Below are 26,283 nucleotides of genomic sequence, written 5' to 3'. Positions count from 1 at the left end.
GAGGATCGCTTAAATTTGGTGTTACAGAAGAGAAGATTCTGGAGTCAGCCCGTTGCAATAAGCACAGTCTCATTACAAGGTAATCCAGATACCTTTCCTGGGGACAAACAGGCCTGATGTCCCAGCTGAAAGCACAGCCTGGTGTTGAACAGCAGCTGTGGTTTATTTTCTGGATATCAGTGGTTTCCACCCACTGGTGGAGCCAGAAAAAGCTGCTGCTGAGGCTGCTGGTGTTTAGCCTGATGGGAGGGCAAGGGTTAACCCATCACCATGGGACGTGTCACTCCGTTAATGGGCACAGTGACACATGCCACCCTATTTATAACCAGGTGTGACATTTATTTTAGATGACTTCCCTTGGCGCCCGCTCAGCCGGGCCCTGGGTTTCGGCTCATTAAGGGAACAGTCTGCCCTGGTTTGTTTTTTTTTCCCCCCACTTTCTTTTTTGTCATTTCGTTGCCATTGTTGGGTTTGAGTTTGAATAATTGGAATTTCAAACAATGCCAAAGGCTTTGGGATACGAAGGGGTAGGAAAAACCCCTTAATTAGTCACAGCGGCCTGACCAGCAGGATTTAACTTTTGAAACAAAGAATAGTGGGATAAGAAAATAAACCTTATGGGAGCTCCTCTGTCCCAGTGCCCATAATGACACCCTGGGGACAACAGGGACCAGTGGGCAGAGAGATGCATTTCTCTAGTCCCATCAGAGGAAAAGCATTAGGGTCAACTCTTGGCTGGACCCCCCACCCCGTGCTGCTCCCCAGATGTGGGTAATTATGTTTTATAAACTCATTTCCTCTCACAAGGCACTTCCAGAGGTTGTAGGATACCCCAGGCTGCTCCTCCATGCATGGTCATCACCAGGTAGGTGTGGAAATGGTGGTTTGCTCTTGAGTTCCTGAACCACCTGCTTCCAAAGGCCAGGTTCTCCTGATCCCAAATCCCAGTTATTCCTGGATGTTTGCTCCCCCTTGTGCTAATGCTGTTCTCTAGTTTAGCAGCTTCCCTCTCTCCTCTGTTTATATTTCTCCTTCCTTGTGTTTGTAGACAGGAGCTGGACCTTCCTTCCACCTCATCTTGCTGAACTTGGCAAGCCACGCTCCAGGCTTAGCTCCTAAAATACTGTCCTGCTACTGCTGGAAACTGCATAAATCTGAATTTATTGTCCCTGGACAGAAGCAGCCACTGTGTCCCAGCAAGGTCACATCAGCACCTGGTGCTCCAGCCATATACCCTTCCTTATTCCTGATGGAAACATCCTTCCTGACATGTCCTCGGGCCATAACGTCCCTTCTCTGCCATTATCTCGGAATCACAGGGGGTGGGAAGGGAGCTCTGGAGATCATCTAGTCCAGCCCACCAACCAGAGCAGGATCCCCTAGAGCAGATCCCACAGGAACACGTCCAGGTTTGGAATGTCTCCAGGGATGGAGACTCCACAGCCTCCCTGGGCAGCCTGTCCCAGGGCTCTGGTAGCCTCAGAGTCAAGAAGGATTTTCTCACATTCAGGTCAAACCTCCTGTGCTCCAGTTTGTGCCCATTGCCCCTTGTCCTGTCACTGGGCACCACTGGGAAGAGTTTGAAGAGGCTGATCCTCTGCTCAGCTCACCCATCCTGGTCTTGAAACTCCTCCTCTCCTCCAGATCCCTGTGTCTCCATGCAGAACCCTGTTAAGTCCATCCTAACTCAGCCAGTGGGCTGGATCCCAGACCTGGCATTTCAGAGGGGCTGCTGCAATTCAGAGCACCTAGGAAACAGACTCCTCTCCTAAACCACCCTCTTCACCCTCCTCTCCCTCTGACCAGGATGCTGTAACCCTCGGGACTGTGCTCACTGAGGACCAGGAGAAGCTCTGCCAGGCCTGGGGAGGGACACAAACCCCAAATCCTTGTGATGACGAGAGAAAATCAGGGGTTGCCAAAGAAAGAAGTCAGCAGGATTGAGCCAAAACAGATGAATTGAGTCCTGGAGACCCCAGCAGAAGGTGTCCAGGTCGGGGGAAGGAGAGGGAGGCTGCACAGGGCAGGTGTCACTTGTTTGGGTGCTAATGGGAAAGGAAAGCAGGCTCCTAGCACGGGAGCTGCTCCCAGAGCTGCTGAAATGGATCCTACAGGCTGCAAAAAAGAGGGTAAACCAGCTTCCAACTGGGAATTGCACATCCTGGTGGCTTGGAGGGGGTGAGCAAGGGAGATATTCACAAAGCGAGGGGCCAGACCCCGGGGTGGGAGGGGAGGCATAGCTGGGTGTCTTCTGGGTGGGTGGGAAACCAGGATTTCAGTTTAGATGAGAACAAATTCATGGGGGAGTCGAGGCAGGATTTTGCTCTTTTGCTGAAGCACAAGAAGGGCACAGACCACGCTGGACTGCCCTGCCCCCCAGCCATGAATCCGGGCAGCTTAGACCCTATTTCCCACCCATGACCTGCTCAGAGCAAACCCCAAGCAGCACAAAGCTGCTGGTTGCCTAAAAACACCCAATTTCCACCCGTTTCATGTGGGAGCAGCAACCTGGAGCTGAGGGGATGGCAGCCCAAGCTGGCTTTTTTTCATGAATTCTCTGTGTTTCAGGCATCACCCTGGATAATCAGGAGCAGATCCTTTTTTCCTCCTACAAAATGATGCCTTATTAAAACTGGAGCAACCCCTGCAGACGTGCAACCTGCTGCAACCAGTGCTAATTGCTCCTGCCTTGCCAGAGAGAACGATGCAAACCCAACAGAAGAGGAAATGAAATCAAAATGAAGCAGCAGAGACTCCAGAAGAACAGCAGAAGAACTGCTGGGTTGTTTTTGGTTTTTTCTCCCCAGTTTTGCAAGGAATTCTCTAAAACAGTCCCAGGGTTTTTAGGACAGAGCAGAGAGTTTGGCTTTGGGTTGGGTTTTTTTTGTTTGTTTTTGGTTTTTTTTTTAAACATGAGGCGTTTTCCAAGGGTTGGTTTGAAATTTTTTTGCCCCGAATGAACATTTTTGGACAGTGGCCTTTCGATCTGTTTCCTGCCTCGATTTATTCATCCCGGGGAAAAAGAGAAAAAAAAACTAAACAAAAGAGCCAACAAAACAACAACAAGAACAACAACAAAAAACCAAGTCCCGGCCGTTAAACAAGCCGCGGAGGAAATGGGTTAATTAGGTTAAATCAAGCTGTGCTCGGCGCCGGTTAGTGCCGATTTGGACCTGATCACAGGGGTGGATTAATTCAAGCTTTGATGGCTCTGAATGGGATGGGGATGGATGCGGGAATGGGAGGGTGGGATGGTGAGTCCTGGGGATGCGGGCACCGGGGGTTGGGATGCTCGGTCCTGGCCCCGGGGTAGCGGGGCACCAGGTTGTTGGGATGCTCGGTCCTGGGGATGCGGGTACCGGAGCACAGGGGGTTGGGATGCTCCGTCCTGGCCCCGGGGTACCGTGGCACCGGGGGTTAGGATGCTCGGTCCCGGAGGGTCAGTGCATTGCAGCATCGGGATGCTCTGTCCTGGCCCCGGGAATGCGGGAACCGGAGCACAGGGAGGTTGGGATGCTCCGTCCCGGGGGGTCAGTGCATTGGAGCATCGGGATGCTGGGTCCTGGCTCCGGGGTACAGGGGCACTGGGGTTGGGATGTTCGGTCCTGGCCCCGGGGATGCGGGAACCAGAGCACAGGGGGTTGGGATGCTCGGTCCTGGCCCCGGGGATGCGGGAACCGGGGAACCGGAGCACCGGGGGTTGGGATGCTCGGTCCTGGCCCCGGGGTACCGTGGCACCGGGGGTTGGGATGCTCAGTCCCGGAGGGTCAGTGCATTGGAGCATCGGGATGCTCGGTCCTGGCTCCGGGGTACAGGGCCACTGGGGGTTGGGATGCTCGGTCCTGGCCCCGGGGATGCGGGTACCGGGGCACCGGGGGTTGGGATGCTCGGTCCTGGCCCCGGGGTACCGGAGCACAGGGGGTCGGATGCCGGGTGCTGGCCCCGGGGGAGCACACACGCCCCGGGGGTTGGATGCCGGGTCCCGGTTCCCCGCGGGATGCCCGTGGGGGCCGGTCCCGCTGCCCCGCACTGCGCATGCGCCGCGTCCCCCTCCCCCCCCCCCCTTTCCAACCGCCGCCCCCCCCCGCCTTTCCCCGCCCCGGCGCGGTGCATTGTGGGACACAAACAAAGTGCCCGGCCGGGCGGCGCGCGCGGGAGCTCGGACCGCCGCGCGCCCCCCCCCGCCCCGCCCCCCGCGCGCGCCCCGGCGGGGGGGCCCCCCCCCGCGCCCCTCCCCCTCCCCCCCCCTCCCCCCCCCCCCCCCCCCGCACCGCCCCGCACCGCCCGCCATGGGCCTCGCGCCGCCCCGCACCGCCTAGCGGGGCTCGGCCTCCCGCGCCGCCCGGGCCCGCCGGGCCCCACCGCCCGCAGGTAACGGGGGCAGCGGGGCTGGGGGGGGGGGGGTCCGGGGGGAGCGCGGGTCCCCGCTGAGGGGGCGGCGCGCGCAGGCGGGGGGAGGGCTCGGGCTGCTGCGCCCGCCGGGCCCGCTCCGGGCACGCGTGGGCACCGGGGGAAGGGGGGCGGGGATCGGCCGTGACCCCCGCCCGGGGTCCTGTGTGTGTGTGTGTGACCCCCGCCCGGGGCCGTGTGTCCCCCCCGGGGCTGTGTCCCCCCTCCCCGGGGCTGTGTCCCCCCCCCAGGACTTTGTGTGTCCCGTCCCCCCCCCAGGGCTGTCTGTGTGTCCCCCCCAGGACTGTGTGTCCCCCCTCCAGGGCTGTGTGTGTGTCCCCCCCCCCGGGCTGTGTCCCCCCCCTCGGGCTGTGCCCCCCCTCCCCAGGACTGTGTGTGTCCCCCCTCCCCGGGGCTGTGTCCCCCCCCCCCCGGACTTTGTGTGTGCCCCCCCCCCAGGGGTGTGTCCCCCCTCCCCAGAGGGCCCGTGTCCCCCCCGAGGCCCACGAGGGGTTTGCGGTCCCTCCGGGCAGCCCCGGGGGTCCGTCCTGCCCCGTTCCCGCGGCTGCCCGGGCACACGCAAACATGTGGTTTCTGCGGGGAAGGGGGGGAGCTGCGTTGCCTCCCGCATCCCGGCGGGATGCCGGCTGCGTCCCTGCTCCGCTGCAGGCTGACGGGAGGGAAGGAGGGATTCTCACTCGCTGGTAGGCAAAGCTCGCTGGCCCTTTGTTGTTGTTGTTGTTGTTTCCCTGCAACACCCCGTTCTGCACATTCTTTACGGCCCATCTGTCGGGGTCTGCTCTGCTGCCTCTGCTTGCCCCCCTGTCCACGCGTGATGAGCCCATCCTAGTGCTCATCTGCCAGATTGCTGCGTGTTTCTCTGCTCTCCTTCCATGTATTTGGGGTTGTTTTCCTATCTGCAAACACTGGCAGATGCTGAGGGAGGAATATACTCCACTTCTTGCTTACCAAGAGCCCTTTGCCTCTTCCCAGAGCGAGGCTGCTGCTGCCTTCCAAAACCTGCCGCACTTCTTTCCACACAGAGGCGTGCTGGGGAATGCCTTCCTGCTTGACCACCACAGCCTGTTAAATACACACACCCCAGGAGGCTTCTTCCTGTCTACAGAAAGCTGCAAAGTTGTTGTTTTTTCCCCACCCAAATGGACATGTGTCCCTGCCCAGGCAGGGAGGTTGGATCTAGATGATCTTTAAGGTCCCTTCCAACCCAAACCATTCTGTGATCTTCCACCAAAGCCTAAGGAGATGACTCTTCCAGCCCAGCTCCTATGGAGCTTGTTCTGATGAAGGAGGAGGGTCTGCCTTCTCCTGCACACGTGTTCACACACCAGGGTGATCCCACAGGCCCCAAAGTTAGCACATCCCATGTTGTGTGTGTTTGCACACCTCAGGAAAGGCACAGGCAGCAGTTCACCTTTGGGAGGCAGGCAGGCATTTCTCCTACGTGCTTCCACCGTTTGTCCTTTCATGTCTGGCATGTTCCCACAGACACTCAGCAGCAGCTGTTTGGTTCCTGCCCCCAGACTGCAGGGCTTCCTCACTACACGTGCCAGAGAGGTCACCCCTTCGTACCCATTTCTTATCTCTCCTTGGCTGTGCTTCACGGCTGCCTGTTACATCTTTCATGACTGAGACTTTCAGCCCTGTTCCTCCTCGTGCCCTGCTGATCCTGCAGTGTTACACAGACAGGTTAAGCCTACCTTGTTTTTTTTCTGCTTTGGCTTCTGGTTTTTCTTTGCTGAGCAATTTGCCAGAGTAAAAAGAACTAGTCTGCGTGCTTCCTAGGTATCTGCAGATCCCAACTTGGAAAACATGGGTCTAAAATGAATTCAGTTTCTCTTTTCCAGTCATATACATAATTTGTTCTGCCTGATCTATTTGGATGGTTCTAGAAGTCTCCTGATTTCATAATTTTCCTCACGTGAGGTCCTTGTTTTGCCTTACCCACCTGGAGAATTCCTCAGGTTTCCCAGTTACATCTTTGCCCCTGCTTTCTTTCTTAGCTTCTTCCTGACATGCAGCTTCTCCTTTTCCACTCTTTGAATTTGTATTTCATTTATCCTTGGGGTGTCTTGTGCACTTAGCTTTTGCTTAGGTGAAGGTCACTCCGTTCACTCCCTGAGTTGATCCCTGGCTTCAAGCTTTGTGTTTTTGTAGACAAGGTGACATGTTGTTTATCACGGGCACGTGAGGACCCTGCAAGGTGACACTGAGTGGGAGCAGCTTTAGGGCAGGCAGGTCACGGACGAGCATCCCGGAGTCTTTTAGGGTATTTCAAGTACAATGTGCTTTTATTCTGCCACTGAGGTCTCTTACTGCAGTCTGACGTCTACACGTAAGGCAGATGCAAAGTGTGGTGCACCTGGGGACCTTGCCTGGGTTTAAGTGCATCTATTTAAGGAGATGGAGCTGAACAAGTGTTAACCTGCTAGCTCAGACACAGCCTTGCTGGTGTCAATGCCACTGTTGATGTAGAACTGTTTATACCAGACACCAGTTACAATGCTTTAAGTGTCTCTCCCAAGGGACTACTTCTATTTAAACAGCTGTTTTTAATCTGAAACTTTAATTGGTGCGAAGACTCCAAGCCTTCCCTTTCCAGGGGAAGGGAATTTCCAGCCCTACTTTAGTCTCCCCAGGTGGATGTTGCACGGACTCCTCAGGAGGAAGGATGGTGCTGGCTTTCCCACACAGACTGTTGTTTACAGGATGAGAGAGTCCCTCTTCTTGTGACTGTGAGGTTTGCAGGAGGGGGAGTGTCCTCACGGATTTCTTCTGCAATACGTAAGAGAAGTAGTCAGTGAGGGAAACTGAATCCTTGCCATGTTTGTTGCAACAGGAGGTTAATCATAAACTCTGGCAACTTTTAAAAGGGGTGGTTTAGTGCTGTGGTGTCTGTAGCAAGTGTGTGCTCTTAGGAGGGTCTGCTCAGCCCTTTGCCAAGAGGATCAACAGCAAATACAGCTTCCCCTGTGTGTGAAGCTGAACAAGCATCTCGGCATTATTTTTGGTTTTATCCCATGATTCTGCCTGAAGGAGGTGTTTTCTTTTCACGTCCTTCTTGTGAATGGCTGAGTGATGGTGAAGGGTGTTTGTGTGTCTTGTTGCTGATGAGAAGGTCTCGGGTACTTCGTGCTCGTGTGGGTGGCTTCGTGTCCTGTGTTTTGCTGGCATTGTCTGTGACACCTGGTAAACTGCTTTTTCAGTGGGCTTTGGGAACATATGAGTCTGTTCTTATGAGAAGATCTGGAGGTCCATGTACCTTCACTCCTTTTAAGTGTTGCAATGCACTTGTTTAACCCAGAAGAAAGTCCATCTGTGACAAAGCAGTGATGCTTTGCTGGCACGTGACGAGGAAGGAGATGTCCCTTGACGTAGAAGGGATTGTCTGTTGACATTCTTCTATCTCACTCTTGTATAAGTAGGTTATCCCTGCTCAAATTATGCAACTGTGCAGACAGCCATACTTCAGGAATTCCAAATGCTTCAATGTGTCAAGTGCTGACTTCTAAATTAAATGTTACGGTTGTGGAGCGCGTTTGCAGTCTGTCGCTTCAAACACAACAGCAATCCTGGAACTGTGTGTGGCTGAAAAGGGGCAGCCACTTAATTGCTTGTTTCTTTGAGAAAGTGGTGTGTAAGATTGCAGGAACACAACTGCGTGGGAGAGGTGCCTCTACCTATAATAGCATTTTGATATGGAAGTAGGTTAATATGATGAACTTAAACATTTCAGCAGTTATAAGCAGGAAAAAAACAACCCAGCCTGAAAACACTTGATTGATGTAAGAAGCTGAAATGCTTCACTCTCTTCATGGCTGCTGCTGTTGCCTTGAAGGATGCAGTTATAGCATATAGATCTAATTAAATAGTTGTGTACTTATTGCTAAGTAAACACGGGAGTCCATTACTTTTAACTTGCCTTGGAGATCAAATTAATTCTTTTAATGGTTTCACTGGCTGAAAGCAAATGTCTAGTGATGCTTTGAACAAGGTGCCTAAATGAAATGGTGGTGGCAGAGAACGAATTGCAAACCCAATAATGTAGCATTTGCACCTATGGGTGGGAAGAGAGGAATTGTAAACACTCAGCATGTAATCTGATTCTTACATTCCATTTAATCAAGGAAGTCACTTCAACTGTGCATAATTTGTACGTAGCATGTTTGAAATATGTCCCAATTTAGAGCGGGGGAAATAATGATTTGACATGAGCAGGTCTGTCCGAGTAGGGGAGTGATGGGATAATGCAGGATGTGTGTTGAGCTCACTGTGGGGTCCCTGGCCGTGGCCAGAAGTACCTCCTTAGGGGAGGAGCACACGCAGACAGGGCAGTGGTGGTTCCTCAGTGCATCCACCACCAGGGAGGGGTTTGGGGATGGCATGGGCTGACAGTCGTGTTTATTAGTGCCTGTTGGACTTGTCATCTGTGGACCTGCCTAGGCCTTTGGAACAGCTTATACCTTAGGCTTCTACAGTCTGCCATGTCACAGATTCTGCAGTCTGTGCAAAAAGAATTCCTTAGGGTTTTGGTTATTTTTGTTTTAAACATGATGAATGGTAAGCTCATTGAGTGCCTCCTGGTTTTTGTACTGTAAGAATAAAGACTCTTTTTCCAGTCACCACTTCATTTGCAATTTTATAGATCTCTATTCTCAGTTTTCTCTCTTTTGTTTTGCTGCTTTTTTTTTCTTTTTCAAGCTGTATTGTCCCAGTCTTTTTTTTTTTTGTCTTTTTTTTTTTCCCCTTTGAGCTCTACTATATAGTTTGGAGATGATTTGACCACCCCATTTGTTTGCTTGCTTTTCCCAAGAAGGCTGAATAAAGGCACGTTTTTCAGAGCATTAAGAGATGCTTTCTAATTAAGGAGCACTTTGTAGCTCATCTGTGATAACATTATAAACATTTACAGTGTGTAATGCTTTATATTAGTACAATGAGTACAAATGAACATGGTAATTTTAGTGGAGATGTAGTTCCAGATACTCAAGAACATCACAGTTTATAAATCTAGTTACAGATGGTAGTTGATGTGGCATTTTCTATTTGGGTATTACCAAGCTTGCTTTATGGCAGAACTGCAGTTATGGTGGGTACTTGCCAGAGTTAAGACTTTTGGAAGCATGAAGATGCCATGTCCTGTGAGGACCCAAGACCCTTGGAAATCACTAGTGGGTTTGGGAGCAACTGGTAGGTTAAGGGGCAAGTTGGTCCCACATTTGGGGCAGACATTTACACAGTGGTGGAGCTCTGCAGTTGGGACAGTTTCTGCAGTTTGCCTTCAGTGTCTTGGGGGTTTTTTAAGGGGATAAATACCCCTGCTAAGACAGACCTACTCTGAAAAGTTTGTGGAATGTTAGTTAAGATGCTAGAGGTTTTTAAAAAAATCCACAAAACTCTCATCCCCAGCCTGAGCCCTGGCTATGGGTCTACCAGTCGTGGTTTGGCCATACAAGGAAAGTTTAAAAGCCTGTATAGTCGCTGCTCACCTGATAATGTGATCTGTGGATAAATACAAGGATTTGTAGTTTTCAGGGCCAAGAAGGACTCCTTTTAGGCATCTAAGTGTATCTGCATAAATGAGTCGTTAGGAAAATGAAGGGTACACACAGTGCTAAAAGGGTGATGACACAACCACATTCCTGCCTTGCTTAAACTTGCTCAAGGTTCTTTATAGCTGCTTCCATTGGAAAGGTGGCTGCTTGTTTATATGTCTGTGACACCTTGACTAGCTGGCTGCAGTCCATGCTGTCTGGATTAGGGATGCCTTTCTGCCTCCTCGGATTGTACACGATCTGTGACTTTGCCTTGATCTCTCCCCTTTGCTCTTTATGCAGGTTTTCCTGTGGCAGTGCTTATCAGCTTCCAGTCCTTTGGGCATTAATGGAGTTAGTGTGTTTCAGGGAGATTTAAAATGTGCATTGGGCTTCAGAAAAAAAAATTATTTAATGTAGTTAATATGGATTTCATTAAGGTGTAATGCTTCCTGGCTAGTCTGGGATAAAAGTGAGAGAAGGAAAGCTGTCATTTTTTGTAATAAACCTCAATGCTTCGAACAACAGATGGGTTGACAGGTAAGCTTTGTGCTGAACTAGTAAAAACTAGCACTTAGCCAAATTTGGCTGTCACAAACCTAGTGTTTGTGATAGGTAGTTACAGTCATTTGTTGCTATAAAATGAGGAGACGGGTTTGTCATTTTCAAGTGACAAAAATTAAAGCCTTGTGCACAATAAGGTAGGAGGCACAGCTTGGGGGTGATAGCGGAGAGGAGGGAGTTTTCAGTGTGGTTGCTGTTGGCAGCTCCTGGGGTGTAACATACCCAGTTGGGCCCTGGTTTTGTCTTGGAGGAAATGAAGAAATATGTGTGTGAGGAAGCACAGACAGGTTTTTTGGTTTGGTCTGGTTTTTTTCCCTTTTGACTCTTTCACTGATCTAATGCAGTAGCACTACCAAAAAAATCTGGGATCATACTAGAATATTTTGGAATGCAGATACAAAAACCATGCCCCTTTTCTTGATATTTCTTTCACATTGTACCAGCAAAAAGGACTTGGGGATGTTTGCTTTTGTTACTAATTTGGGAGGTTAGCTTAGTTGGTCTTTTTGTTGTGTATTTTTCTGCTTGCAGAGCACATCAGTGAAGACTGAAATGCTATGGGTAGGCATGGTAAAACAAGAAAACATAGTTTTCTGGAATTAGTTTAGACTAGAAGGTGGCTGCCACGTGACAAATAAAAGTACTTTATTCATATTTTTTGGCAGTTTGCAGTACTTAGAAGAACTGAGTGTTCGACTTGTGGTGGTTTTTTTTTCTGTTGTGTCACCCATTTGTCCTACTGTTAAAAGGCTGCAAACCAGATGCCTGGCTTTTTATTGTAGAGGGGGAAATGATCATGTAATGGCTTGTCTATGGGTAGAAATTTGGGAGAAATGTAACCTGAATTTGCACAGAGCCAAAGTGGAAGGAAGGTGTTAAGATCATGTGACAAGTATGCATGAACACTGTCATGGAAAAGAGTGGTTGAATTTGTATGTGTGCCTCAGGGATGCAACACATCAGTCCATTCAGAATAATCTGATTACATTCTGTAGGGCTTGCCTAAATGAGGGCATGAAGAGGACTGTGAATTCACTTGTTGTTTTTATTCGAGTAAAAAAACCCAAAGGGACATGTACTCCTATGTTGATGGCAAAAAAACCATCTCTACCATGTGCTTTCAGGGCAAAACACCGTTAAACTAGTGAACTACTAGCTTGGTCATGTGCTTTTTCAGAGGACTGGGAAAGAACAGAAATCGTGGGGCAATGAATCTGTTGTGAAATATCTCAATACATTCTGTCGAGTGAAGTTTGCACATTTAATTTTATTATGAGACTCAATGTAACTCGGTCTATAACAAGACCTTTTAGCAGTTACTGCTCATATTGTTAAATGAGCCTCAGTTCTAAGTACTATCAGAAAATGTGCTTTTATGTGTTATGTGGAACACTAATGTGAGATTCCTCCAATGGAAAGTTCAAAGTGCTGGAGCCTGGGGAAAGTGGCATTTATCTAGTTTGCTCATTCAACCATGCAAAAGCTATATTAGGCACATAAAGTTTATACTTTGCACTGCAGCTTCAGAAAGGCAACAAGTTAAATCTGGGTCCTTTGAAGTGGTGAATGGTAGCATTCTGTCCTCTGACAGAGCTGACTTCAAATGCTCACACCATAACTTGAAAAACTCTGTCCTGGGGAGGGAAAACAAAACTTGGGGGAGGGCAGGGAAATACAAGCTAGAAGAGTCTGTGCAGTTTCTTACATGTTGACAGGATAAAGAGTAGCCAGAATATTGTACCTGGTTGTGTTCCTGATGCTCTTTGCCAAAATTGTGCAAAGTTACTGTTTTAAATTTCAAATTATCCTTGGATTAATTTTATATAAGAATTCTGGTTGCTGATGAAATGTGGAGTGTGTTGGAGCCAGTGAACTTCAGTTCTGTAGAAAGGTACAGAGTCTTTTAAGAAAATTACATCTTCTTTAGGTGTCTATAAATGGCTTCAAGAAACATCTTTTAGCTGTTGTGTAAAAACAGTCAGTGGTGTCAGAGCAACAGTTTACATATGGCACACCCTACTGTACTGTCCTGATTATTGTAATCTCTTCTTTTAATTAGATCCTGAGATTAAGAGCTGTCTTGCTGATCAGTGCACTTAATATATGCCCTATCAGTTCTAGCTGGTACATGTTGCTAGCTGAAACATCATCTGATGATGTCAGATGCTCTGAAAAGATCTAAGCATACTTTGCTTTACAGACACATTAAGGGGAAGCTACGCAGAGAATAAAACCACCCAAAAACCCTCTGGAGAACTTTTCAGGAGGTTAAAATAAACATGGACAAATACCTGACCAAAATTAAGGTAGCTGTTTTGTGGGCTTTTCAGTTACCTGTTCAATTTAATTTAATAGTGTGGAGATCTCTCTCCAAAGTCACTTCTAACTAACTAGCTTCCAGATTTATAGCTCAAGCTTGTTGCTAGCTCCCTAGTTTGCAGTGTCAAGGTTTCAGAATTTTGTTCTGTTCCTCTGGCTCCAGTTCTCACTCCTGTGTTTCCAGGCGTTGTGCTGGTTATGAATCTTCACTTTTTCATCAGCATTTTCTGAGTCAGTGTCTCTACGGAAACACTCAGAGCACTGCTAAAACTAGTCCCTATGGCACTTCACAGGTAAATTCTTTGACCTGTTATTTCAAGTACATGAATTACTTCTTTTCAGCCTGCTCCTTAGCTGCAGTTTGTCTCTTCATCTCCTTGTTTTCACTAACAACTCTGTGTGTCACGTTATTCAAACATTTTAATTATGTTCTCAAATTGGCATTTCCCTTTTTAGTGAAAAACACATTATCAAGTCAGTTTGATGTACCTTCACTTCAGTAAACACAGGTGGTGTCCCATTTTGTTTGTTTTCTTATTCTTCATTCTTTTCTTCAGGTGGTTTTAATTTAGCCAGATTTCTGCAGTTGGATGCAAACACCTACAATCATGTACCTTTGAGAGGCAAAAACATCTCTTTATTTTTAAATAATAAGTGCTTCTGTGCGAAATATTTGAGAGATTAAATTAGCACAGTTTTAATGTTGCCAAGGTTTCTGGCAGGTGAGTGCCACAAAATGAGACAGTCTTTGAACAGTCCTGCCTCTTCTCCCAGTACATTGTCACCTTTTCTTTGAGAATCAAAACACCAGGTTGCATGTTTGCAATCACAGCCCTGTCTAATGGAAACACTTTGAGATTGACTTCTAAGCAAAGGAGTGGTAACTTGTTCTACACACCTACAACATGATCTTTAATCTTCAAGTTTTATCTAGACTAGGAGTTGTAGCTATGCTTTAATCTCCTCGCTGTATTAATCCAGCACACTCAGTGCCACATGCAGAGCTCTCGATTGCCTGTCAGTGGTTCCCTGTGTTTTTTTTAGTGACAAGCTCTTGTCAGCTCTCAGCTTTTCCCATCAGTCAGAAGAGTCTGCTGTTGGCCGTGGCCATTTACAGTGCTTTGCAGACAAATTTTTGTTGCCCAGAAGCCAGGGTGACCATTTAACAGGTTAAACTTCACAATTTATGACTTGAATTCCAGCTCTGTGACACTTCCACAGTTAATAATTTCCTGATTTATCTGTGCATTGGTTATCTGCTTTAGAGCTGCCTCATGACAGCTGTGAGTTTGTCAGCTGCAGAGACCAAAACTTGTATTTGTCCATCATTTGCCTGAGAGTGCAGTTCCTGCAATAGAAATGGCACAGAAAGGTTTACAGTAGGATTCATTCTCTTGCCAGTTTGAGATCGGTCAGAACAAAGTACTGCAGGCTGCTTCCTGTCAGACATGTGTATGGGATAAGGGGCAAGAATCAATCTAGAAGTGTCACTTTCACAAGGAAATGACAAGGCAGAGCTGCACCAGAGGCTGCTCCAAGTATGAGGCTGCTGGCGAAGTTAATGAATGTGGCCTTGGCATCTGTAATCTATTACAGTTAGGCAGATGACTTCTGCATTCTGCCAGATGCAGGGGCTGGAAGAGCTCCTTTCTGAGTTCCAGGGCATCCTTGGGACTTTCAAACAGATACTGTTTGCAAAGGACACACTCACTGAAAGATGTTCAGCCCATGTTGGTCAGTTCCATGCCTTGTTCTGTTCCATCACTGGGCAGTTTTTGAAGGATGATGAAGGCTCAGTTACCAGGAGATCCAGCTTGGTTTGGGTCATTGCATTTCCACCCTCTGCTGTCTGCTGGGCTGTAGTGTAGGCTCCTCTTCAGGCTGTGATACTTGTTCCTGTCAACCTGCAACCAGGCTCTCTTTGTCTGCTATCTCTTGCCACACTGTCAGAACACGACTGCTGCATTTTTACATCCAACTTTTTCATTTCCATGCAAATGACTAATCAGGAAAACAAAAGAAAAATCCCTAAGACACTTTGTGCTTCGCATTATGTGTAGAAACAGCAGCTCCTGAAAAACAGTGGTGGTTCAGCTAATGGTTTATGGCTTTTTCTCTGTTATGAGCTCCTGGTACCAGAACAACATCTCTGTGATATGTCCATGGTGGTTTGCAAGAGCAGGGCCCTCCCCATCCTGCCTTGCAGCAGAGATTTGGTCATCTGCTGTACCTAGGGTGTCTAACAAGATGCTTTGGCTTCTCTCACAGGCCCCTTCTGTTCTGTTCAGATCAGCTCTGGGTCAAGACAGCTGCACTAAGTGGACGTGTGTCCCACCTTGTGTGCCAGGAGGGCACTGGCAGCTGAGGGATGGGCTCCTGGAGTTTTGAAAGTGTGCTGTTCTGCTCAGTCACAGCTTCACCTGCTTCAAGGTGATGAATGAGGATGACAAAATTATTTCGGTGAGCAGACCATGATTTGGCTCATCATGACAAAAGCTGAGCAGAGAAATGAGACTTTTAAAACTAATTTTAGGAATGTGCACAGAAATAGGAGCTCTTTCATTAGCCTCGTACCTGGTGCATGTCAGTTTCCTTACCACTGGGTAAACCAGATGTTGCAGCTCCAGTTTGGTGCATTCAGCAGCTGCATTGGTTTCTGACCAAAGCTTATGCCTTGGTGCTCATAACAGTTAAAACTGAAAGCCAGAATAGATGAAGTTTTTACCATCTCTTGTATAGGAATATAGTTCAAGTAATTAATTAATTAACTTTTAAAAAAACAGTAGCAATTAAAGCACACTGGTCAGAAACAGTCCCTGGGTTTTGAAATGATAAATTGCAGGGGTGATAAGTGGCTGGGAGCCACAGCATCTCAAAGAGGAAGGGTGTCAGCTCCCTCTAAATTCAACACTCAGCTGCAGTTCCAGTCATGCAAACCAGGCTAAGATAGTCTTTGCTCTTCTGTGAGGGGCAAGAAGTCTGTTGTTACTACAAAAAATGAACCCTGAACTTTCCCTTAAATGTATATGTAAATGTTTTCTAATTTTATCCTTTCAAAAGTATTCTGTTGCAGCTGACCTACCATCTCAATTTACAATAAAAACAATTTTCTAGAACAAATTGCTGTTTCTGGCACCCCACTATTTGTCTCAATGCTTTCACCAGCTCTGAGAATTAAAATGCACCTGCCAGGTTTGCATCATGCAAATCCACTTTTCCATCAACTGGATGGTTCTTTTCCTGTCCACGTTAAAGATTAATGTTTTCAATAGTAATGATGATGTGACTCAGTGCTGTAGCTGTGACCTAGGGCTTTGCCAAGCCCTCACACATCATCTTTCTTCTCATGGCATGTTACAATTAAAGCTTTTCTGCTTTTCCTTTCTATTATTGTAGGCTTTAATGTTGGTGAAACTTAAGAGGTGTGATAAAAATAGGAAACAGGAAACATGGACACTCTGGGCTTTCTCTGTTGCTGCATAAATATTTTGGAAGAGGAGCTGCTGGATGCTTTTTCTCCTTGTCCTTTGCAGAGAAATACTATTCCTGGTCAGCTGGAGAGTTTACACTAAAGGAATAATGTGTGCTTTTGTATCTGCCTTTGTTTCCTGTCCTGCAGGGGTTTGCCTTGGTTGGTACCAAGCAAGTGAAGTTTTTACTTCCTGGCACAGCTCAGGATTTCCAGATGTGCAAATCTTTTCAGCAATTTTTTGAGCAGACTTGCAGCCTCGGTGCTCTGACTTTGTAAACCTCAACTCTTACAGCTCTCACTAGGAGCTTAGCTAGATCTTTACAAATTCATTTAAGATTATGGGGGAGCTTATTGCTGTAATATAGTTTCCACAAGTGCTAAACAGTTAGAGGCCTGAGTGCATAGAGTTCATATTAATCTGAAAATGATGTAGGCTATTTACACAGACCTGAGCCAGTTAGCTTTATTTGTGTGCACTTGCACATTTGAAATCTTGGCTTCTCCTGATAGTGCTGTAGTTTACCTCTGTGCAGCTGAACCCCAGATCTGGAGTGCTGCCTGTCACCCTTCTGCAGCAGCCTCTGGTACTCTGTAACTGAAGTTTAGGAAGATCTTCTTTTGAAAAGTCTTTGCCAGGCATTTTCAGAGGAAGAGGTGGCTGCTTGTGGAGCAAGTTGCCGCTGTAGCATTCTTGGAAAGTGCTCTTGCAAAAAAAAAAAAAAAAAAAAAAAGAAAAAGAAAAATGAAGTGGTGAGCATAGGTACAAGCTTGTGCTCAAGTGCACAGAAGCTAACAAATGCTTTTTGTGAGTGACACGAATGGTAGATGGAGTCAGTGGCCTCAAATGCTATGGCACATGAGCTTGTCAAAAGTGGTGTGCCAAAACCCCAGTTTTTACAAAATAAATGTCATTCTGAAGTGCAGTGCTTCTGGAGTACCTAGGAAAAGCACAGCACAGTCTTCTATATGCTTTCCACTGTGAAAGGGAGTGTTACTGCTAACAATAAGTCCTGGATTGTCTCACTTCCAAGTCTTCAGCTTGCGAGGTGAAATTGTTATGCCATTAAGCTCCCAGGTGTTCTCCAAACTTACTTATCTCACCATCACCTATTTTTTTGTTGGGTAGACAAAGATCTTCCTTCAGGACTGTCCAAGAACAAAAGCCCCTCACAAACTCCTTAAAACAGAAAATGCCTGAAAATTGTTCTCTGCTGTGAAGCAGTGAGGAAAGGGGCGCAGGAGCCATTTCAGCATCTGGGAGATTTCAGTGGGGGTGGTTTGGAGAATAAAAGTGTGGTTCCCAAAGCAAGAGACCAAGGCCCAGGTCAGCCCCAGCACTGAGTGTTCTAGTGATTTTTGCAGGGTTTAGTGTCACCTCAGCCTCTGTTCATGGGCTGCAGCTCGGGGTCTATTTCGGGTTTTACCATACGATGTTTATGAAGTAGCAAACTGAACAGTAGCTCCTTTGTGTGCTGCCAGTTGAAGTGTGCTGTCCTAGAGGAAACTGAAGTTCTGAAACACTGCATACTTATCTAGATGGTTCACTTCCCTGGTCCAGTCACCCACTGCAGCTAAAGGTTACAGGTTTGCATTCCACAGATTCCAGGACGCCAAAATGAATGGTGTAATTTTGAGCTCAGGAACCTCGTGTTTGCCTCCTCTTTTTTCATAAATACCATCAGACCTGGCAGTGGTGGGCTGAGTTCAAACCAGGTTTACTGACCTGCCTGAAAATACGGTTTTAAACAAAGTTTAGAAAGTGCTGTTGATTTGTCTGAAACTAGAGCAGTTTAGCAGCTCCAGCCAGCAGTTTTTTCAAGTGAAGCAAGGCAAGATTTGTAGTGGGAGATAGTACCTTTTATTAGGCCAGCTGGTGTTGGGGAAACAGATGCATGTTTAAATACACAAGTGTTTAAAGTCTGAAATAGAAATAGCAAACTTGAAGTTAAGTACACACTAAGAGCAGTTGTTCTAATTCAATTATAAACTTAATTATACTAACCAGTTAGAGAGTTTGAGGGAACAAGGGGGGCTGGTACCTGTGTAGCAGGTCACACATTTATCCCCACAGAAGATTTCTCTGTGCCAGGGCTGCTGCCATTCTCTATGGGATGGAGCTGTAATCAGTGGCCTTGGTTAAAAATAAATGCCAAAAAAAAGACAATTAGTGATCTGATTTACACCATGGCCTCCAAGTTGGATGAGTGTACCCAAGGGGTTAGTGAGCACAAGGGTGGGAATTTCCTAAGTGTTTCGGGCACTAAAGCCAATGTGGCTTTTATGTATCTGAGGTCTGTTGGTTTTAGTATTCAGACAAGTTAGTGTTGTCTTGTAAGCTGCCAGGGGTCAGGATACAGAGGTTAAGGCTGGGTTGCTATTTTTGTGGTGCTAAAATGTATCACTTCTGGTGTAAAATGATGTAGATAAGTGAGAAACCTAAGGTGAACAGCTCTCTGAGTTTACTTCACGGACTCTTCCAGAGGAAAAAACAAGGTCATTATAACTACCATGTTTCAAAACCTATTATTTGAACCATAACGTTAGGCAGGAGGTGAATAAGAAGCTAACTTTTGCAAGTAGGCAAGTCACATAAGCAAGTTTCAATTCTGCTACAGTTTCTTTTCCACTTTACAGGGTGTACACTTTCACGTTTACTGTTTCTCAGCAGAGGAACTTGACCTGTGTTTGACCATTGTCCCGAAACAAGCCTTGGGTAGTGCTTACCTTCAGTCTGCTTTTGGCTTAGAGTGGAGGAAATTCTCCTCACCCTCAATGTCCTGAACCTTGTCTGCATGGGAGCAAATGCTGCAAAAAGCATTCTCTCCAACTGGAAGTGCCTGCAGCAAAGTTAAATACAGCTCTGCTGCAGGCTGAAGTGTCCCCATGAGGATGTTTTTAAAACTTTAAAAAGTATATCTAAATTTCACTGCGTTTCTCTTGAACTTTGAAATACTCAGATGTGTTGTGGGCCAGGGTGTACACGTGTGTGTGGGGATTGTGGGGGGGAGGAGCTGTGCTGCCAACATCTGGGAGGGAAAAGCAAGCCACTGTTTCTCCAATACCAACCCCAGACTGCTTAGAGAATTACTGATGGTTTGTGGCTTGAAGATTAACAACTTACCCAACCCCAACCTACTTATCACTTAGTTTAATTGTGCACCTTGATCTCCCCACCCCAAACACTCCCATGGTACTGTATATATTTAGTTCTAGTTTATGGTTCCTTAATCACTCTTGAATGTAGCACCCTGTACCTCGTGCTCTAACAACTGCTGTTGTGAACTGTCTCGTGATTGGTAATAAGATGTGACAGAATGTCATTTCAAAATGATGACAATCCAGAGATGTTGGATTCGAGGTGAAGTTGTAACGTGTCAGCCCTTGACTGTCTTTCGTCACCATGACTTAGTGCAGCTATAAAGGTGCCCTGTGCCACTAAAAGATTAACAAAGAGAATTGAACCATTTTATAACCTGGCTGAGCTTTAGCATGCTCATCTTTTCATGCGGAAACTATTTTCATATTGTTTAAATTACCTTCTAAAAATATTTGACGTTTTTACTACCTCCATTAACTGTAAAGCACTGGTATTGTTCCTGCTCCTCAGCCCACCCCTATTGATTTTCCTGAAGATGGTGCAGATGTGCACATGTCCTTTGTCCACACTGAAGCCCATGTAGGAGCCACTTGTTTGAACAGTGGTGTCAGTGCAATGAAGGGGAACGTCGCCTTACAGAAGTGACTTAGCAGAGCAATATCCCACATTCATGGCAGGCATGCTGCTCCTCTAATAAATTTAAATCAATTTCTTGCACATAACTTGCTTCCTCTATTTTGTTTTAAATTCTGTAGCCAGATCAAGGTCGAGGAAGCAAAAGATGAAAGGAGAAGGGGAAAGGAAACCAGAAGAGGGGAGAGGCTGGCAGGAGGGGGGAAGCAGGGCCAGGAATTGTTCAGAGCAGGGGAGCAGAGCAGAGCTCTCACACTTAGAAACTGGAGGGACAAGCATTACTCACTCGTTCAGGTGAAAAGAGAAGGAAAACGGAATAATCTTCTGGGAGATCTCTTTTAAGAGCTGCGAGTGTTGCTTGCTTAGGTTTTTCTCCTGGTTTATAATGTTGTAATGGTAATATTTCTAAATACCAGATACACTGTTGATAGTCCTTGCAAATGTATTATTCTTTTTGTAGCCAGCTGTTGTGCAAAAGTACTTCTGGACTTCTGATGTGCCAAGGAACTGCTGCAGCAACTGGGAATTCAGGGGGAAGGGTATCCTAAGGCCATTTTAGAATATGCTGTTGCAAGATTTTACTGTAGGGTTTTGGTCTGAGATCAATTAAATATGCTTTTCATTTGATTCATGCTGGAGAACAGTCAGGCTGGATCTTCAGATGCCTCTTGAGGTCGATATGTTTTCTTTCACTGAAGGCAGTGTTTTGCTTGTGCTTACCTTCTTCCTCTGCAGTAGGGTGAAATTTCATTTTAAATCCAAATGGCCCTTACAGTTTCACTCAAACTTGATATATATTGTTAAGTGTTAGTTAATCTGTTCCCTTTAATAGGTGTTTTTCCTCTGTCTGAAGGGGTTTGCAGTATCAAAAATGAAATTGTAGGAACAAGAAGCAGCCAAGTGTAAATGTCTGTAGAACAAGGTAGGCTGACAGCTGCCATTTAAATATGTGCTAAGACTGGTGAGATTTGTGGTGAGTTGTTCCAAACTTGCAGTGCTCTTTGTATCCAAGAAGCTCCACATGAGCAATTTGCAAGTGTGGTAGGTTTTTGTGTACGTGTAAGGGAAAGGGGAAGGATGATGTGAAGAAGCTGGCTGACTCCAGGAAATAATCCAGTCCAATTATGTTGTTGATGTTTAAACCACCAACTTTACCAAGATGATATTTCTGTGTTGTGGTAATGGTGTGAGTCGTGGAACACGGAAGACTTTTCATGGAAGCTTGGAGGGGCCTTCAGAAGCTGAAACGTGGTGGTTTATGTTTCCTTTATGGTGAAATAATCCAGAAATAATTGGACAAAACCCAGGAACGGATGTTCCTTGTTTGGAGATGCTCTCTGCGAGCAGAGACAGCCTTGGTGGCTGCAGATCTTCCACTGCAGGAGCAGAGATGTCTGGGCATATTGCACCTAGCTTGGCACGTGTCTTCCGCCTCTGTATTTCAGAGGGAGTGAACCATGGAGCAGCTTCAAACTCCTCAAATCAGAGGCATTTATTTATCAGATGCTGCTGCAATTTCACACTTGCAGACAGTCCCTTCTGCTCCTGCAGGACCTGGCACAAAAATCATGCATTTGCTCCCACACATAGGGGAGAACTGGTCCCCAGGAAGGCAGTTCTGTATTTTTCAGAAGAAAGCAGTTGCTTTCTGTGTATTATTTATCACATACATAAAAGCAATTTGTGTGTATTTGATTTAAACCTAAACTTTCCTTTGAGGTTTATCATCTATTGTTTTTTTGAAGGCATTTTCAAGAACTTCTCATCCTAGTCCTAAACTAAAATTTATTAAGAGCAGCTTTAGGCAATCAGCACCTGCACTACAGCAGGAAAGCAGAGATATTGGCAACTGTTATTTTATGTTTATTAGCTTGAATGCTGTCCTCTAGAAATTTATGCTGCAGCTTCTCTAAAGCTTTCCTGATATTAAATACCTTCTCTGCGAGATTTTCTTGCTCCTGCACACTTGTTCATGGACTCAGGCTACATCTTTTCCACTTAAAATAAATATTTGACAAAGTCTGTCAGGTTTCAGGACTGTAAGCAATAATATCCTTAGCCTAGAAAATAGAAATACAAATTTCTTACACAGATGATCGTATCAAAAACGCATTATTTTTAGTATAACAGACATTTGTTTTTCTTTAAGCTGTTTTAGGAGTTTGTTTTGAGTGGGCAGGAGCAGAAATGTGGAAAATAGTGATATTATGATCTGTGGTTTTGAAAATGACAAGTATGTAATTGCATTTCTCTAGGATTAGTCCATTGCACAGTCTGGATCCTAGAAAAGCCTGACCCTAGAGAACCCTTCTGATCCTATAGAGGGTTGTGATCATGGAGCCACTTCACTTTTGCTTTCAGAGATGAAAATGATGGTTTTCCTCTTGTTTCAGGATACCCGTGATCTCTCATATGTGGAAAGAAGGCTAGCAGAAAGGCGAAAAGATGGGTGTTAAAACATTCACTCATAATTCCCCTGCTCACAGTCAGGAGATGCTGGGAAAGCTGAACATGCTGCGCAACGATGGACACTTCTGTGATATCACCATCCGTGTCCAGGACAAGATCTTCCGGGCGCACAAGGTGGTGCTGGCTGCCTGCAGCGACTTCTTCCGCTCCAAGCTCGTTGGCCAAGCAGAAGATGAGAGCAAGAGCGTGTTGGACCTGCACCACGTGACAGTGACTGGTTTTATACCTCTTCTGGAATATGCTTACACAGCAACACTATCTATTAATACAGAAAACATTATTGATGTCTTGGCTGCAGCCAGCTACATGCAGATGTTCAGTGTTGCTAGCACGTGCTCAGAATTCATGAAGTCCAGCATTTTATGGAATACGCCCAACAGCCAGCAAGAGAAGGTGCTGGATGCAGGGCAGGAGAACAGTGCAAACTGCAACTTCACGTCCCGGGATGGCAGCCTGTCTCCCGTTTCTTCCGAGTGCAGCGTGGTGGAAAGAACCATTCCCGTTTGCCGAGAGTCGCGGAGGAAGCGCAAAAGCTACATCGTGATGTCTCCCGAGAGCCCCCTGAAGTGCAACACACAAACAAGTTCCCCCCAAGTGCTGAATCCTTCAACTTCATACCCGGAGTCCAGAAATCAGCCCGTGGACTCATCCCTAGCTTTTCCCTGGACTTTTCCTTTTGGAATTGATCGAAGACTTCAGTCTGAGAAGGTAAAGCAGGCAGAGAACTCTAGGACTTTGGAAATGCCTGGGCCCTCCGAGTCCAACAGAAGAATCGCAGATTACGTGACTTGCGAGAGCACCAAAGCCAGTTCTCCCCTCGTGATTGAAGAAGACGTGCGTGTCAAAGTGGAAAGGTTAAGTGATGAGGAGGTTCACGAGGAGGTATCCCAGCCTGTCAGTGCATCCCAGAGCTCTCTGAGCGACCAGCAGACAGTCCCAGGGAGCGAGCAAGTGCAGGAGGATCTCCTGATCAGCCCGCAGTCGTCCTCCATAGGTATGGCTGTTTCTGGGGTTAGAGATCTCTATGTTGTAGGCATGTGTGCACTTGTGATTTGATGGCAGGAAATCTGCTCCATGGTTTTTTCATGCTTTACTTCTGTGAAACTGCATTTTGTTTCCTGTTTTATGAAATGTTACATGTAAACCCTGCTAGGGGTATGGAAGTTGGAGCTCTTAAAAGAACTTTGCAGAAGAAAGGTAAGCCTTGGTAGACCTCCTTATTCCAGGGAAACTGAGAACCCCTTTTTACCTCTGGTTGTTTGACTGGGGAAAGTAATTCTGTTTTCAGTAGTGTCAAAAGGCATGATCTCAGCTGAGCCACAGCACCGTGTTTGAAAGACTTGTGTCTGTAGCCACAGAGAACCAGAATGAGACTGTGCATCAGACATAAACTCTTGTATAATCGTGACAGAGAGCCCTTGTAAGATTGGCAAAATAAGTGGTGGAACACTGTCATCGTAATGCCCCAGACGAAAGCAAAACCACACAGTCATAATATTGAGAATCTTTCCATCTCTGTGGGATTGGGTTCTCAAGTTGCTTCTTCAAATCCTGCCAATTGCAGAGAGAAACTTTTTTTTCCATGAAAGACAATTTGAAGCCAGTTTTTGGGTTCTTCTGGCGGGCTGCTGTTTATTAATAGCTAAGACTTAAAGGTTACTGTAGCAATCCTTTTTTTCCTCTTGGTGCAGAATGCATTGAAAGGCTTTTAGTAAGTCAGAAGATAGGGGTTTTGCAATATTTCTAGTTTAATTACCAGTTTTTTGCCTATGTCAGCTGTTTTACTTTTGCTTAAATGGTTTGGCCTGTGCTCGGTAGGGTTTGTTTACTGAAAGATTTTTAATAAAGCCTGTTTTATTTGGAGGCCATAATAATGGCAAGTGTACTTCTCTGCTTCATTCAAATAATGTATACATGAAAGGCTGCTTCAGTTAATTAAATAAATAAACTACAACAAAGTAAATAAACGTGGCCTAGTAGCCTGCATTGTTTGTGTTGCTTGGTCAGTGTCACACTGTGCCTTCTCTGAAGAAAGCGAGTGTTGGATCATGCTGACCATTCCAGGATTGCAGCATAGAATCAGTGTTGTTAAACTGTTCAGGTAATACTCAGTGAAGAGAAGTGGAAATATTTTCTATTTGTCCCATCCTTCAAGGCTTCATGTTGTTGTTTTTGTTGGTGGGTTTGTTTGGCTCATGTGTTGATATTTTAGATGGGCAATGCTTTTTCCAAAGAAAACATTTTATTTGCTGGAGACAAGGCTGTTTACCTTTTCTAAGAAGCAGGTGATAATATCAGTTTAAATATAAATCTTTAAACCTGGTTTGCTAAAATTGTTCTTAGATTGAAAACTTAAATGAACAATTAGTTTGCTGGGCAGTCTCGAGGAAAAGTGGTCCTTGTTCAAGAACAGGTTTTAGTTTGACTCAGTTTTTAACTCATTATAGTAGGAATTTTGGAAAGATCTTTCCAGGGCCTCGTGATAAGAGATGCAGATTATTTCATCAATGTAGATGTACCATCACAGACAAAATAGAACCAAGTAGAAATAATTATTAGAGAAAATAGCATATCAAGTGAAAGGAGGTAATTTTACAAACTATAAATAAAGTACCCAAGCAGATTAAGAGAAGAAGCTGGGTGTAAACTCAAGATTAGAGATCTAGGATATGACCTGTGGAAGTTTTGGAGTTAGCAGTACCAGAAAAGCTGCACAGTCCAAAGTGGCCTGAATGAACTGGGACGTGAGAATGTGAGACTAGGACTGAACTGCAGAGAGAGAGGTCCCACTGAGTGCTATAAAATCTCCGTTCCTGAGAGAGTCTTAGTGTTAAAAAAAAATATACTTTGAAACATACTTCAATAGCCAGGCACCTTCCTGATTTCTGTTCTTGTTCTAGCCAGTTTCCTGAAGGGATTTCTGTTGACAAGCAACATTTGCACATCTGTCTTCAGAAGGTATCTGTTTTGAAGCTACATGATTTTTTGGGGGAAAGTTTTCCATTTTCTGTTTCCTATTCTAGGTTTTGAGATCTGCACCTGACCATTTGTACAGCACAGGCCAGAGGATCCAAGGCTTTAGTGATTATCATGTTTAAATTTAAATGTCTATTATTGAGGCTGTGAAAAAAAGCCTGTTCTTTCTTAAAATGGCTATAGAGTTAAAAAAAGCCATGCAACCTGTTCTTTGTCCTTGAATATCTCTGAATTAATCTTTAGTAACCTTTGTGTAACATTCACTATCCTCATAATAATTTTAATTCATATTTTGCTCTAAAGAGAAACAGTGGTCATGCTTTTTAGCACAGTTCAGGTGCAGCTAATGTATGATAAGGCACATTTTTTAGCTAAAAAGCACTTTTTACCTCCCAAAGATGTACTTTCTTATGCAGTAATGTAAGAGCAGTAAGTGGTGGCAGCAACATGTGTTAAAGTACAGCTTTCTCTTCCCTGGATATGTTTTACTTGTATAATTGCATATATTTATCTCAGTATTTTATAGTGCATTTATAAAAGCATTCCTGCCTCTCTTTTTGATACTGTGAAAAGCTCTTATTTGCTCTTTGGGCAATTTCACAAATTGTTCATTTGCAATTTATTATATTTGGAAGCACTTTATAATACGGAAGGAGACATGAAGCAGGGCCTTGACAAATAAGTCATTATGGTTACAACAGTAGCTGTGTCTGAGAAGATATTTTCATAACTCATTAACACTGTTTCCATTTGAGAGGTGAAGGCATCAAATCAAACCTGTGAGCAGTTGGGATTATTTTTCAGTAGACTTT

The 26,283-nt window shown here is 45.7% G+C and overlaps 1 protein-coding gene across 4 annotated transcripts in view; it reads left to right on the top strand.

Moving 5' to 3' along the window:
- The first annotated feature begins 4,280 nt into the window (after positions 1 to 4,280).
- ZBTB44 (zinc finger and BTB domain containing 44) overlaps positions 4,281 to 26,283 on the top strand; it is a 40,637-nt gene continuing 18,634 nt past the window's right edge. For all 4 annotated transcript variants that reach the window (XM_051638350.1, XM_051638348.1, XM_051638347.1 and 1 more), the window contains exons 1-2: positions 4,281 to 4,371; positions 22,420 to 23,489. In XM_051638350.1, coding sequence (XP_051494310.1) covers positions 22,472 to 23,489 — 1,018 coding nt within the window. In that variant the 5' untranslated portion in view covers positions 4,281 to 4,371; positions 22,420 to 22,471. The remainder of the gene's footprint in view (positions 4,372 to 22,419; positions 23,490 to 26,283) is intronic.

This window comes from Apus apus, chromosome 22, assembly GCF_020740795.1.
Source record: "Apus apus isolate bApuApu2 chromosome 22, bApuApu2.pri.cur, whole genome shotgun sequence".
NCBI lineage: Eukaryota > Metazoa > Chordata > Aves > Apodiformes > Apodidae > Apus > Apus apus.
Note: the sequence above shows the minus strand (reverse complement) of the source record. Positions and strands in the feature narration are given on the sequence as shown.